Source organism: Lutra lutra, chromosome 1, assembly GCF_902655055.1.
Source record: "Lutra lutra chromosome 1, mLutLut1.2, whole genome shotgun sequence".
Taxonomy (NCBI): Eukaryota; Metazoa; Chordata; class Mammalia; order Carnivora; family Mustelidae; genus Lutra; species Lutra lutra.
This window is the reverse complement of record NC_062278.1, coordinates 60,589,206-60,604,321: the sequence shown is the minus strand read 5'-3', so window position 1 is coordinate 60,604,321 and position 15,116 is coordinate 60,589,206. Positions and strand designations below refer to the sequence as shown.

At 38.1% G+C, this 15,116-nt stretch overlaps 1 protein-coding gene across 1 annotated transcript in view; it reads left to right on the top strand.

Annotated features, from left to right (window-relative positions):
* The window catches only part of LOC125097220 (cell surface glycoprotein CD200 receptor 1-like), a 31,538-nt gene extending 17,475 nt beyond the window's left edge, over window positions 1–14,063 (top strand). Inside the window, 7 exon segments of the mRNA XM_047724856.1 lie at window positions 4,804–4,863; window positions 7,613–7,927; window positions 8,048–8,290; window positions 11,643–11,760; window positions 12,297–12,342; window positions 13,017–13,080; window positions 13,083–14,063. Coding sequence (XP_047580812.1) covers window positions 4,804–4,863; window positions 7,613–7,927; window positions 8,048–8,290; window positions 11,643–11,760; window positions 12,297–12,342; window positions 13,017–13,080; window positions 13,083–13,141 — 905 coding nt within the window. The 3' untranslated portion in view covers window positions 13,142–14,063.
* Window positions 14,064–15,116: the final 1,053 nt, after the last annotated feature.

Below are 15,116 nucleotides of genomic sequence, written 5' to 3'. Positions count from 1 at the left end.
ATAAAGTAAAGAAAGAAATCACAGGACCACTGACCAGAAGGCTGACACATTTGTTTTACTACTTTGGTGTACACGAAGCTTTAGGCAAGACTGGATAAGGAATTTTCAGTGAAGATATTTGATATGAAATCAGAATTTCATGGCAACTAGCTGAAGTTGAGATAATAAAACTAAAGTACTCCTATATCAACAGTTAACAAAGTTTAAAAGTCATTTCCAATATCGTAAAAGTAATTAGAGGAATATTTGTGAAAAGAAGCATTTTCTTCTCTTCTGAAAACAATCCTTTTGCACATTTAAGAATACATTCCGACTTGTGGGTTTTATCTCTGTTGTAGTCATCTTGTCTGGAAATATCGGCAATTTAGTTCTTATCAGATATAACTAAGTCAGTGTCTGGATAGTATAGGAATCTGTTAGAAGAGCCTGGTCTGGAATTAAGTGATGCCTTCATAACTGATTTGAATGAAGTTTTTAAATATTATATTTTTTAAATTAAATTTAATTTTTTCAGTGTTCCAAGATTCATTGTTTATGCACCATACCCAGTGCTCCATGCAATACATGCACTCCTTAATGCCTACCATCAGGCTTGGCCATCCCCCCACCACCTTCCCTTCCAAAACCCTCAGTTTGTTTCTCAGAGTCCACAGTCTCTCATATTCATCCTTTCTGATGGAGGTGTAATATTCCATTTTGTATATGGACCACATCTTCTTTATCCATTCGTCGTTGAAGGGCATCTCGGTTCTTTCCATAGTTTGGTGATTGTGGACATTGCTGCTATGATTGGGGTGCATATGGCTCTTCTTTTCACTACATCTGTATCTTTGGGGTAAATACCCAGTAGTGCCATTGCAGGGTCATAGGGAAGCTCTATTTTTAATTTCTTAAGGAACTCCACACTGTTGTCCAAAGTGGACAGATCAACTTGCATTCCCACCAACAGTGTACTTTATAAATCAAGAGTCAGTAAATTATAGCCCATGGGTAAAATCCAGCCAGCTCATTTTTGTAATTAAAGTTTTATTGGAAAAAAAAATCATGCCCATTTATTTATATTTTATACATGGTTGCTTTCTTGCTGCAATCATAAGATTGAATACTTTCAATGGAGACCATATGGACTGCAAAACCTCAAATGTTTACTCTTTGTTCTTTTATGGAAAAAGCTTGCAGTTTTTGATTTTTCTCTTCTAGTACCCCCAGCCCACCTCACTTATACCCTTTAGACCTAATACAACTTAGAAATTTCCTTTTGATGACTGTTTCCTTTGCTGTGCAGAAGCTATTGATCTTGATGAAGTCCCAAAATTTCATTTTTGCTTTTGTTTCCCTTGCCTTTGGAGACGTGTCTTGAAAGAAGTTGCTGTGGCCAATGTCAAAGAGATTACTGCCTATGTTCTCCTCTTGGATTTCAGCGGAGACCTGTCTCACATTGATAAAGAACTTCTCAAATTCAACACCCAAAAAACAAATAATCAAGTCAAAAATGGGCAGAAGACATGAACTGACAGTTCTCTAAAGAAGACATAAGAATGGTTAACAAACACATAAAAAAATGTTTAACATCATTAGCCATCACGGAAATGCAAATCAAAACCACAATGAGATACCACTTATACCAGTTAGAATGGCCAAAACTGACAAGGCAGGAAACAACAAATGTAACAACAAATGTTGGAGGGGATATGGAGAAAGGAGAACCCTCTTACACTGTTGGTAGGAATGCAAGCTGGTATAGCCACTTTGGAAAACAGTATGGAGTTTCCTCAAAAAGTTAAAAATAGAGCTACCTTATGACCCAGTAATACAGATAAAGTGAAAAGAAGGGGCACATGCACACCAATGTTCATAGCAGCAATGTCCAAAATAGCCAAACTGTAGAAGGAGCCAAGATGCCCTGCAATAGATGAATGGATAAAGATGTTGCCCATACATACAGTGGAATATTACTCAACCATCAGAAAGGATGAATACCCATCATTTGCATTGACAGGAATGGAACTGGAAGAGATTATGCTAAGTGAAATAAGTCAAGCAGAGAAAGACAATTATCATAAAGTTTCACTTATATGTGGAACATAAAGAATAGCATGGAGACATTAGGAGAAGAAAGGGAAAGAGGAAGGAGGGGAAATCAGAGGGGGAGATGAACCATGAGAGAGTATGGACTACAGGAAACAAACTGAGGGTTTGGGGGGTGGGGGATGGGTTAGCCCTGTGACAGGTATTAAGGAGGGCATGGATTGCATGGAGTACTCGGTGTTATATGCAAACAACGAATCATGGAACACTACATCAAAAACTAATGATGTACTGTGTGGTGACTAACATAACATAATAGAATAAATTAAAATAAAAAAGAAATTTCTTTTTGACACTTCCAAATGGAAACTACAGTACCATCATCAAAACTACCCACATCCTAAATTTTATCTCATTATAAACCCTCAGTCTTGGTTGCTGGTGAATTTGACAAAGGAAGAAATTGTCAGACCTTAGGCTTTTGAGAAGCCAGATATAATAGGATGGGAGAGGTCTGGAAAGACTAAACTATATTGTTATAATTGAGCTTTAAAATCTAGAATATCTAATTTATAGCTCGATTTCAGTAAGCCCTCTGAGGTCAGCTCTGACTTATTTGTTTCTGGAATCGATTCTTGAGCCCAATATGAGCTAAATTTAATCATTCAACTTCATTTAAAGAAAAGACTTTATTTATTTATTTGAAAGAGAGAGAGAGAGAGTGCACATGAGCAGGGTGAAGGGGCAGAGGGAGGAGCAGGCTCTCCGCTGAGCAGTAAGCCAGATGCAGGACTTGATCCTGGAACTTCAGAAGCATGACCTGAGATGAAGGCAGACACTTAACCAACTGAGCCACCCAGGTGACCCACAACTTCATTCTTTGCCTTCCTTCCAGACCAAGCTAATAAAACTTAGTTGCCTAAAAAAGCCTAATTATTTTAGAGATCTGACTATGTTTATTTCTAAGACCTTTACTGAATTTTTTGTTTATTTTTTAATGTGGTAGAATTGGTTATATAATTAGAATGGGGAACAAGAGGTATATTTTTATAAGCAGAGAGCATAAAATGCTTATTAAATGGTGGTCTTATAAACCCAGAGTAAGAACTTTGTTAGGCTCTTAAGTCACAGAAATATTTTTTTCATTGTTGTTGCTTTTAAAAAACAATACTTAGGGGCGCCTGGGTGGCTCAGTGGGTTAAGCCGCTGCCTTCGGCTCAGGTCATGATCTCAGGGTCCTGGGATCGAGTCCCACATCGGGCTCTCTGCTCAGCAAGAAGCCTGCTTCCCTCTCTCTCTCTCTGCCTGCCTCTCCGTCTACTTGTGATCTCTCTCTGTCAAATAAATAAATAAAATCTTTAAAAAAAAAAAACAATACTTAAATGGGAATTATCAGAAACCAAGTTTGAAGTAGATTAGCAGTATTTTGACTGTCAGTAACTCTACAGAACACAAGGAAAGAATTTACATGTGGATCTCATGAATTATACATATTTAGAAACTTGAGCTAGGTGAAGGATGTCGTTTCTCTCTCTGTTTCTGCTTCATTCTTCAGAAGGTAAGTGTATTAGTCAGGGTTCCTAAGAGAAAAAGAACAATGAGATATTTATCATCTATCTGTCATCTATCTATCTATCATCTATCATCTACCTATCATCATCTATCATCATCTCTATATCCAACTACCTATCGGTATATCGAGAGAAATACTTATTTTAAAGAATTGGCTCATATGATTGTGGATGCTTGGCGAATGCAAAATCTGCAGATTGGGCAAGCAGCCTGGAGACCCAGGAAAAAGTTGTAGTTTGAATCTGCAGGCAGCAAACTGGCGGAATTCCTTTTTCAAGAAGGTCAGCCTTTTTCTACTAAGGTCTTCAGCTGATTGCATAAGGCCCACCCACAAGTTGGAGAGTACTTTGTTTTACTCAAAGTCTACTGATTTAAATGTAAATCTCATATAAAAAACACTTTCACAGACACATCTAAAATAATGTTTAATTAAATACTTAGGAGCGATGGCCTAACCAAGTTGACACATAAAATTAGCCATCACAGTAGGAAAAATGAAGGAGAAAGGAGGATGAACTACTCGTCTAAATTTGGTTCCAAAATTCTTTTTTTTTTATAAAGATTTTATTTATTTATTTGAAAGACAGAGATCACAAGTAGGCAGAGAGGCAGGCAGAGAGAGAGGAAGGGAAGCAGGCTCCCCGCTGAGCAGAGAGCCTGACGTGGGGCTGGATTTCAGGACCCTGAGATCATGACCTGAGCTGAAGGGAGAGGCTTTAACCACTGAGCCACCCAGGTGCCCCTGGTTCCAAAATTCTTGAGAAAGTACTCAGATTTGGCAGATGTTCACATACCTTTCCACTTGATGGAATAACCTCTGATTTCTGTTTTGCAGAGCTTTTTATGGAATTAGTTACAATTAGCTGATTTTCTTTTTTTTTTTTTTTAAGATTTTATTTATTTATTTGACAGAGAGAGATCACAAGTAGACAGAGAGGCAGGCAGAGAGAGAGAGAGAGAGAGAGAGAGAGAGAGAGAGAAGCAGGCTCCCTGCTGAGCAGAAAGCCCGATGCGGGACTCAATCCCAGGACCCTGAGATCATGACCTGAGCCGAAGGCAGCGGCTTAACCCACTTAGCCACCCAGGCGCCCAATTAGCTGATTTTCTATCATGGTCTTTGTAAGATTTGTGGATACATAGTGGCTTGTACTCCTTTTAGGCACCTAAAATTGATTTTTCTACTTTTCTCTGAATATTTTCTAGCTTCAACACATAGTTCATCTGTGAAAGGAAAGGAGAGAAGCCTCACACTTCCTGCAGAAGGTAAAGTGATTTTTAATTTTTTTCTAGAATCCAGTACTAAAGAGAGTAAGTTTGGAATTGCCTTAGAAACACAGTTGATGGACTGGCTAGGAGGCCAGTCTTGAGCCCAGTTGAAGACTGTGGTGAACCAAATGCCGCAATGTGGGGGAACCGGTCCTCCTCCCCCAAACAGTTCAATCCCATGTGAAGATTCTGGAGTTCTATCAAGCCCTGTGCCAGGCTTTGTGGGGAGCACAGAGATGAGCAAGGTGAGCGACTGCCAGAGTTCCCTAAGGGGCTCAGTTTTATGGGGGAACCCAGAAATAAACACAGATGCCATATAAAGTAGGGATAAGCCCTCAGATCAAGTGAGCTGGGAATGTAGAGGAGGGAGCGTGAGCACCCGGGCTCTGGGAAGGCTTCAAGGATGAAGCAGCATGTGAACTGGCTCTTGAAAGAAGAGGAGCATTTTCGTAGACAGAAGTGCTGTGCAGGCATCCCAGACTGCAAGGACCACTGAGGGAAGACCTAGATATGCAGTTGTGCTTGCATTTCCTTTCTCAAGTGTGGCGGCAACAGAGGGGTGATAAGATTGCCAAGGTGAGTCAATTTGAAAAAGAGGGCTTTCAAAGCCAGCACAAAGACGTGTCAGTGTTGTCTTCAGGCAGTGAGAGATCTCTGAAGGGTGTCAGAGTGGAGGGAATCACCCCTGTGTTACAGAATCCTGACCTGGCTTCAAGGTAAGGTGAGAGCTGATGAGAGGAGAATTTTGAGACAGAGAAGATGGTAGGAGTCCTCTGTAGTAACCCAGATGTGGTGGTGGGGTCTTAAAGTAGGGTATGGCAGTGAGAAGAGGAAGGAAAAGGGATTTGTCTATGTGCAGAAGGCTGCAGGAGACTGGAGGGGAGTCAGAGACACAGGATGCAGCAACGCTGGGACATCGCTGCTGTTATGGAGCAGATATGAGAATCTACCTGCCACCCCTCTGTGAAAACGGAGGTGAGGTCACCATAGCTGATCACAGGGCTGTGTGGAGATTATATTTGTTGGACAAGGGCCAACCCATTGAGTGTGGGGGAGGGACTGGGCATTGGCAAATTATCACAACGGGTATGAAAAGAGGAAGAAGAGGATTAGGAAAAGGTGAATAACAGCAATCAGGTAAGAAGTCTCATTGAGAGTGAAGGAGGAATGCTGGAGGGTCACAGAGTAGAGCAAGGAGAAAGAACAGAGACTATGCATGGTGCGCGGGATCCTCGCTGATGGAGCTTCTTGACAGGAGATGGTGCCCTTGTTAAAATGCACATGTTTAATTGATCAGCTTGTAGGTTCCTTTAAAATAATAGCACCTGATCTTGAGAATAAGTGTCAGGCAAAATATGAAAGCCTAAGATTGCTCACAAGCTGAAGTGCAAACAGAGAACACTCTCAACCTGCTTCTCACCAGCCTCTTCTCTTTCTGGGTTCATCTTCTGCATCCTCCCCTTGGGCACCTGTGTGCTCACCCACACCCACCTCTAGCTGATCTCCAAGCCCCTGTGTTGCTGCTCACCTCTAAGCTTTGGCCACGTTGCAGGGTCCCCGTGCACAGAGTAGGGACACACTTGCTGTGGGGGAAGGAACATGGATTCAACTGCCTCTCAGATCTGCTCTAAAATCCATCCCCACTTGCTTCCTATAGCTATGGGATCTTGATTTAGCTGTGAAATGCAAGGGCTTGAGTCCATCACAGAAGAGGCAAATGAACCAAAGGAGGAGAGGAGAGACCACACATGCACAGTTTAGCATTAGGAATTTCATCCACATAACAACTTTGCTCCACCTCAGCTGGCTCTGCTCCTATTAAGGTGATGAGCTCACTGCCACTCACGCAGGTTGCAGGTATGTTGTACCTGATACCCTTAACTCTCTCTCAGCAAAGCCAGTCATGGATGCATTATGAGTGTTTATGGGAGAGCTGGAGCTTCTAGATTGGAGAATAATTGTAGGTTTCATGGCTAACTTTTTACACTGAAGATGGGCAAAAGCAGTAACCTTCTTCATTTAATCCTCATAATTAGGTAAAACATAAACAAGATCTGTAAACAAAGTTCACAGTTAGACTGTTTGGCAGTATATGTGTGATTGAATAGGAAGGAAGGAAGGAAGGTTGGTTTTTTTATTTTACTGACTTTGTGAATCTCCAAATAAAGAGTAGTTTAAGAAAGTCCAGTTTGTTCAACCCGAATGCCGTGTGATAGTTTTTTGGGGGGTTTGTCCAAAGGGGTGCCCTTTGGTATAGGCATTTCATTCTGATACTACTGATTTATTGTCTCTGATCAAAACTTAGGAGGAGGAAAGCACATGACCAATTTTTCCACTTTCTGTGGAAGGAGTATGAGTTATAAGATAAGTCTAATAGCTTCTTAGACTGAAGGATTAGATTTAGATGTCTTTGTCCTTTAATTTATATTGTGTTTTCTTTTTTGTTTTCAATAAACCTTCTGAGGCAATTTTAAGCCCTTAAAATATTTTTCACACATAATATAAATGTAGCTTATCTAATAATACAAATACAGGAGAAAAACGGGATTATCTTTGGATTAGGTTTAATGTGTTATACACATTTTGTGCATGTTTAATTTTTTCATGTAAACCTAGTATTTTGGAATAGGATGACCATCAAAGTCATGCGTTAGTACACTTTATGCAATATGTTGTGGAAAATGTAATACTTGAAGTGTTTTTAACCAAGCTTATCTTTCATCATTCTCCTTGTGTGTGTGTCCAGCTAACTCTTCTCTGTCCGTACCTGTGGATACAAAGGCTGTGCTCCATTGTCCTCCTGACAACTCCACAGCTTTGGTGGTAACATGGACAATAAGCCCCAGAGACCAGCCTCCCTGCACTAGAGCCTACAGGAGAGACAACAATGAGACCAGTGAAAGAAACTGTACTGATGTGAGAATATCCTGGGAGTCCAGACCTGATCAAAATCCTGCCCTTCAGATTGACCCCGTGGCCATCACTCATGACGGATATTACAGGTGTGAAGTGGCTGCACCTGATGGGCATTTTGGTCATACATATTGCCTCCGCGTGTTAGGTAAGGAGCATGACATATTGTGGTATGTCACATAACCAGATCTGAGACTGAATCAAATGTGTCTCTGTATTCCATACCCCATGTGTTAAGCCTGAAGCATTTTCCCCTGCCTCTCTGCAGTGCCCCCCAAGGTGACACTGTTTCAAGACAGCAATGGAACTATTGTGTGCAGGGCAGCTGCAGGGAAGCCATCTGCACAGATCTTCTGGACCCCAGAGGGAGATTGTCACACTGAGGAAGAACTGCTGGGCAATGGTACAGTGACCGTCCAGAGTACATGCCACTGGGAGGGCCGCCAGGTGTCTACTGTGTCCTGCTCTGTCTCCCATGTGACTGGCAACAAGTTCTTAGAGCTGAAAACAGGTTAGTAATTCCAGTGTTTTCTTGTATGTTCATTCTTTCAGGGAAGTTATAGAAGAACGAAAAAGGAGAGTGTGAAGAATTTCACTCTAGCATAGTCTCCCCACCCTCTTTCTTTTGTCCTTCTCCTCCATAATTAAGGGTTATATCCAGAAGAATGACACAGAATTTTGTTTTCAAGAAGCCATATTTTAGAATGAAGTTTATTATTTAATAAAGTAAAATGAAAAATAATTTAATAATTTAATATCCACTCTATACAAGCAGTAAGTTGGCTTGGGTAGTGTACTTTTAAGTTAATACTTACGGTTTTAGGAGAAGAATAAATTGTATTTAAAAATATCTTTGTGCTTTTAGAAGAAGGATCAAGTCACTCATAAATTTTCTTTACAAATTTTTAGTTTGCTGTGATTTCTACTCTAGGTTCTTCCTAGAATTTCTTGGATATATTATAATAACCTCCTAATCTTTAGTTTCCTTAAAAATATATGTACTTATTGTTAATTATCACTAAGCTCAGTGACAAAATTAGAAAACTCCTATTAATCTTAATTTCCACATGGTCAAATTTATTGGGTAATCCATCAGTTCTATTTTTTTTTTTTTCTTGCCGACTTCCCTTCTTGAGTTTTATATACCCTTGTTCTAATCTGGTCTGGGTAGTCACTAGATCTGCTGCACAACTATTGTCCTGGGCACTCTCCCACAGTGCTCTGCTTGATTCCATGTCTGTTTAATCTGGGTTCCTTCTGCCTCCAGACATTTGCTAGTTTTAATCTCTTTGTTTTATGCATGTAGCATTCCTTTACTCTCTGGTAATCCTTGGCTATCCATTAATTTCAAAGTGAACATTCAAAAATGAACTTATTGGAAGCTATGTCATCTGTTGGTGGTTCTGTAAACTAGTTAGCTTCAGTAGGCTAAAAGGAAGTAAATGAAAAAAAGTTTTTAAAATATGGATTCTTTAGTTATCTGAAATTCTTTTCTCTGAAATTGTCCAGTTTCTGCAGAAAATAACTCTCCAGTCTATTGTCTTAGAGGGATAAACCTATTAGTGATGAGAGCAGGAAACAAGAGGGGAACATGTGTGTGTATGTGTGTGTGTGTGTGAGAGAGAAAGAGAGAGAGAGAGAGAGAGACTGTTCAGAATTCAGACTTTTCTTTAATATCTCTTTTCAGTCTGGTCTTCCTCTCCACCCTCCACTACGTTTGTATCCTTGACCCTGGAATCTCTCCAGTTCATCTTTTCTGGGCAAACTTCCTGTTTCTTGCTGTTTAGGAAGATGTGGTGACATGGTGACCTGGCTGCTCAGGGTGGGAGTGGACTTGGCAGCCTATCTCTTCTTAATGTAGACCTTCAAAGGAGTTTCCAACTTTTAACTCACACTTTACCCCTCACTTATCCCATTTAATATATTTAGCCCTTCTTGTTCTAGAGTCTTTTTGGTGTTCTGTGAACACTAAGATTCTTACTTATTCTACCCTAAATTATTTGCCTTCATCTGTTAATTTTTCACCTAAAAAGAGGTTGAATTTTTTCATCCTCTTATCTTCATCCATGTTCATTGTCTATATTTAAGTAGTCTAGACTTAGAAAATTTTCCTACTGATGATTTAGCAAAGTTTAAGAAGAGAGAAGAGAAAAACCCATGTCTTTAAACCACCATTTTCCAATACCCATTATTAAAGTGATTTTTTAAAAAAGTTTTTAGCAGTATTTACTGAGGAGAGTAATGCTTATGTATGCAATCTGACCACCTGGTATTAGAATATGTTGTCATGTTATGGATGCTTAGACTTGAAGGGACTGTCTCACTCACTCTCAGCCAGTGCTGGGGTCTCCTCCCTGTCTCCTTGCAGGGTGGATCTTCAGTGTCTGTGGCCATACTTCCAACAAAAGAACATGCATCAGTTTGCAAGAGAGGGTTTCAAGACAATGATGTTGATTTTAACTGTAAAAAATTTTTTTTCTTTTTCAAATAAAAGAAAAATGCAATGTTTAGAAACAAACTGTTGAAGGAATGTGGAGGAAAAGGACACCAGTCTGCTTAGCCTCCATTCACCTCTGTCTGTTCCCCTCAGCCCCATTCATGATACAGCCCCAGTGAGGTCTTAGAACCCCTGCCTCCCCGAGCTGGCAATTCCTTTGTTGACTTTTCTTGTCAAACTGAGCCTTATATTGTTGCCAGAGTTAATAAATAACTGAAAGTTGCTGCCATGCATTCATGTCAGTTTGAAGGACCTGGAAGAAAGGTGGCTTCAGGATTAGATTGTTTTTCCAATTACCTCCTTTACAACTCCTTATTTACTTCTGAATATTGGAGATGAGAAACACCCTGCTATTACTGTAACTGAGAAATCTAGTCTTCAGATCCCCGCCTCCACCAATGAAGTCACCATTCATGAATCCTGAAAGCCACAAAATATTGATTTAGGATTAATGTCTTGATAAACACTCAAGAATCAGAAATATATCAATTTATTATAATGATGATTTGAGCTATTAATGAGTCAGAACTGTTTAAAATCACAGAAGTGAATTTCATGAACCATGAAACATTCTTGAACTATATGTGTCTGTGATATTATGTGTGTGTGTGCGTGTGTGTGTGTGCGTGTGTGTGTGTGTGTGTGACTTTAGTTTTTAGAGCAGTTTTAGGTTCACAGCAGAGAATTCCCATATTTCCATTGCCCCAACAGACGCACGGTCTCCCGCTCTCTCTACATCAACCATGTCACACTTGTACATTTGTGAGAATCAATGAACCTACATTAACACAACATTATCACTCAAAGTTTATAGTTTACATTATGGTTCACTCTAGATGTACATTCTATGAGTTTTAGCAGATGTAGAACTGGTATCTCTCCACCATTGTAGTTTCATACAGAGCAGTTTCACTGTCCCAAAGGTCCTCTGTTCTCCACTTAACTCATACCTCCCTCCACCCTAACCTCTAGCAACCCCTGATCTTTACACTATCTCCATAGTTTTGTCTTTTCCAAAATGTCATATGCTTGTAATCATATAGAATGTAGCATTGCTAGATTGGTTTCTTTTACTGAGTGCTATGCATTTAAATTTCCTCCATGTCTTTTTTTAAAATTTTATTTTATTTTTTCAGTGTTCCAAGATTCATTGTTTATGCACCACACCCAGTGCTCCATGTAGTACGTGCCCTCCTTAATACCCACCACCAGGTTTTCCCAACCCCCCACTCTCCTCCCTTCCAAACCCTCAGTTTGTTCCTTCATGTCTTTTCATGGCTTGATAGCTCATTTCTTTATAGTGTTAAATAATATTTCATTGGATGCACCACAGATAAACCATATGCTTTTGTGTCTATGTTTACAGGTGACCAGTTATCACCAAACTCTACTTTTTATATAACCTCCTTTTTTTGGTTTGCCTTGGTTTTGGTTGCCTTGGTCATTGTGGGATCCATTGGGCTTTGGAAAACCCGTTGCTGCAGGTACTGAGTTATGCTTTTTCTTCAGCTTTATTGGGCTAGAAGGGGTAAGGTATACGGAATTGAAGGGGTAAAATTAATATGTTAACATTAACTTTCCCATAATCAAGAAGCGTGTCCTAAAGGTGTTCTATTTGGACTACTCTAAATGACAAGAGGGATTTTACTTGGTTACTTAGGTATGCAAACATAGTGAATTAAACTGTTTAGGGCAATATCTTGGTAGAGACAGATTTTATTCTCTATTTGGGTAAAGAATTACAATAATTCATTTTATGTAACAAAAAAGATGTGTCACATTTATCCCATATATCAGGATTCTTTTGCATAAGTTCACTCCTCTTCCCAGATAAGAATTATATCATTTACGTGTATTAGCTACCAGTAGCATTCTTATTTCTGGTAATTCCTTTCTATATTATTATAACTTCTATAGAAAAATGAACCACACTTGTCAATAGTATACTGTTTTGTTTTCCCATTTTTAATTAAATAACAATGTTTTCTGAATTCACTCCAGCTTATTTTTATTTTTGCAGAAAATGCAAATTAAAAAAAACAGAAGCTACTTCAGTTGTTGAGGAGGTAAGATAATATTAAAAAGTATTTTTGCAAATTTTAAGCTTCAATGTCAAAATATAGCCAGGCAATTTGTAAGTTGCCTCAATATTAGTATTTTAATTAAAAAGCAAAAATTCTAATTTTATAATGCTAATACTCAGGTGTGCTTATTTTGTCAATTATCTATCTTATACTATTCATACACATTCTGAACACATTTTCATTTCAAGAACTGTATCCTATATAGCACATAATATTTGCCAAATTTTGATTGTAACGTTTGGAGAAACTGAATTGGTCTTTCCTCCCTCATAAAACTCTCTGATTCTTGACTTCTCTTTCTCCATACCATCATCATTTCCTTCTTAATTGGTCTTAAATCTCTCCTGCTCCATAATCTCATAACCAGTAGCTTACCAAGTCTGTGATCCTCTCCTTTGAAATACCTCTTATATTACTTCATTCTTTTCCATTCCTACCATCACACATTACCATCTCACACTGAGACTTAAATAATCAATAAATTTTTTACTAAATAATAGAAAACAGTCCTTCTTTTATATCCATATAAGCCCAGAGACACAAATATAAGCACTCTTGTAGATTACTGAATCTGGGGGCACCTGTGAGGAAAACATAAGTGTAGTTGATGATTTCTGGCTTTTTTGAATTGCTTTTGACGTTGAGTTCTTTCTTAGGAAGAAATGCAGCCTTATGCCAGCTACACAGAGAAGAACAATCCACTCTATGATACTGTGAGCAAATGAAGTGGTCTCAGGTGTTACAAAGTAAAATTGATAGACTGTATCTCCATACTTCATAAGTTTTTGGATTCTAGCAGCAGAACAAATGAATAAATATAAGGCAGAGCTACTATTTTGATTTTCTTAGAGCTCTATTATGGAAAACCTATTTTGGAATTAGCTTTTCAAGGATTCTGAGAAGATAGAGATTTTTAAAGAGTTTGGATACATATCCTTTTGTAATTGAAATTTTAGAATATTAGCTGCTATTAGCTAGTTCTCTGAAGAACTGATATTATTACAAAGAAAGCAAATGCTCATGATAAAATATTCAAATTATTTAGTATAATAGGTAATGGAAACTGAGTTTCCTCTAGAAAGAACTCTGTAGAAGGAACAATCAACATATTTTATGTATTCTTCCTGAAAATTTTATGTATATACATCTGTACACCCAAGGTATGGGTGTATATTCATAGGTCTATTTACATATATCTACAAATATCCTTGCTAAGACACAAATGGGAACATATCACGATGCTCTTCTGCACTTATAGAGAGCTAATAATATGATAGGTCTTGGAGATCTTTTATATCAAAGAAACAGAGCTACCTCATTCTTTTTAATGGTTATACAATTCCATTGTATGGTTATGTCATAATTTAATTAACTACAGTCCTAGTGATAGACATTTAGATTCCTTTAAGTTTTGTTTGTTTCAGTATTATAAGTAATACCACATAGAATGTTTCTTGTAGAAAGATCTCTTTGTATTTGTTTAAGTATATTTATGGAATAAATATAGTGGAATTTCAGGTCAAAAGGGTTTGTGCATTTTTTTTTATTGAATTGGTATGTCAAATTGTATCAATTTACATTCCCTTCAAACGTGTTTGAATGTGCCTTTCCATATACTGTTATTTAGTATCTACCAATTCCCACTTCTTGTTTTTAACTAATGTAATATATGATTATAATAAAAATTACACTGTTTGACGAAATTGGATTTGTGTTTTTCTGTCATGAAAGAAAGCAGGAGTAAGAGAGAGGGAACACATGTGAGGAATTACTTTCTGAACTCATATCTCAATAGAGATTGATAGCTAATGCCTAATAGTTTTTAAAGATGTGATAAATTGAAATTGTGTATTTTCCTGATGTACATTTTATTGTTAGGTGTTTAGCAAATAACCAATGTTCATTGAGTATATGAGCAGCTAAATATGGATTATGAAAAACTTGAATATCCATAGAATTTGGTCTATGTGCTAAGAGAATGGCCAAGGGATGACATGACTCTTGCCTTCAATTTTTCTGTGGAATACAGTATTAACAATGTGGAGGTGGGTATTAAGGAGGGCATGTATTACATGGAGCACTGGGTGTGGTGCATAAACAATGAATCTTGGAACACTGAAAAAATAAAAGGAAAGAAAAAAGAAAAAAAAGAATGTACATATTGTTTTTAAGTTTATGAAAAATATATTTTATTTATAAAAATTTATGAAAAAAGTCTGGCTCTCCATAGCAGGAAAAATATTAAAAATTTTCATTATGGTAGAAATTAAAACAAAATCCATTCATTCTTTCATTTTGCCACATGAAACTTTAAGACAGTTCTTTTGTTGCTGTTTTCCTCCCTCCAGATATTTTGGTTACACTAGGCTTTATCATTTAAAAGATTCTTAGTTTCTTTTGGAGGTAAACTAATCTCATCACATTGAGCACATAATTTTGACCAAACCATTTTGACACCATTTAGGTATGCCCCCAAATCAGTCCATTAAGCTTCCCCATATAAATATTACCAAGCAATACACAATAAACATCAAACCCTGTCCTTGACCTTTTCTTAATTCTTCGTCCATTCCTGGGTGGGATGAGGTTCACAAACAACTGGGTTCAAAGATACCTGCTTAAATATTACTGAAAAACAAAAAAGCAAAATTGTGTTTACACCTTAACTTGATAATATATGTCAAAACAGCCCTGTAGGGGCACCTGGGTGGCTCAGTGGGTTAAAGCCTCTGCCTTCGAATTGGGTTGTGATCCCA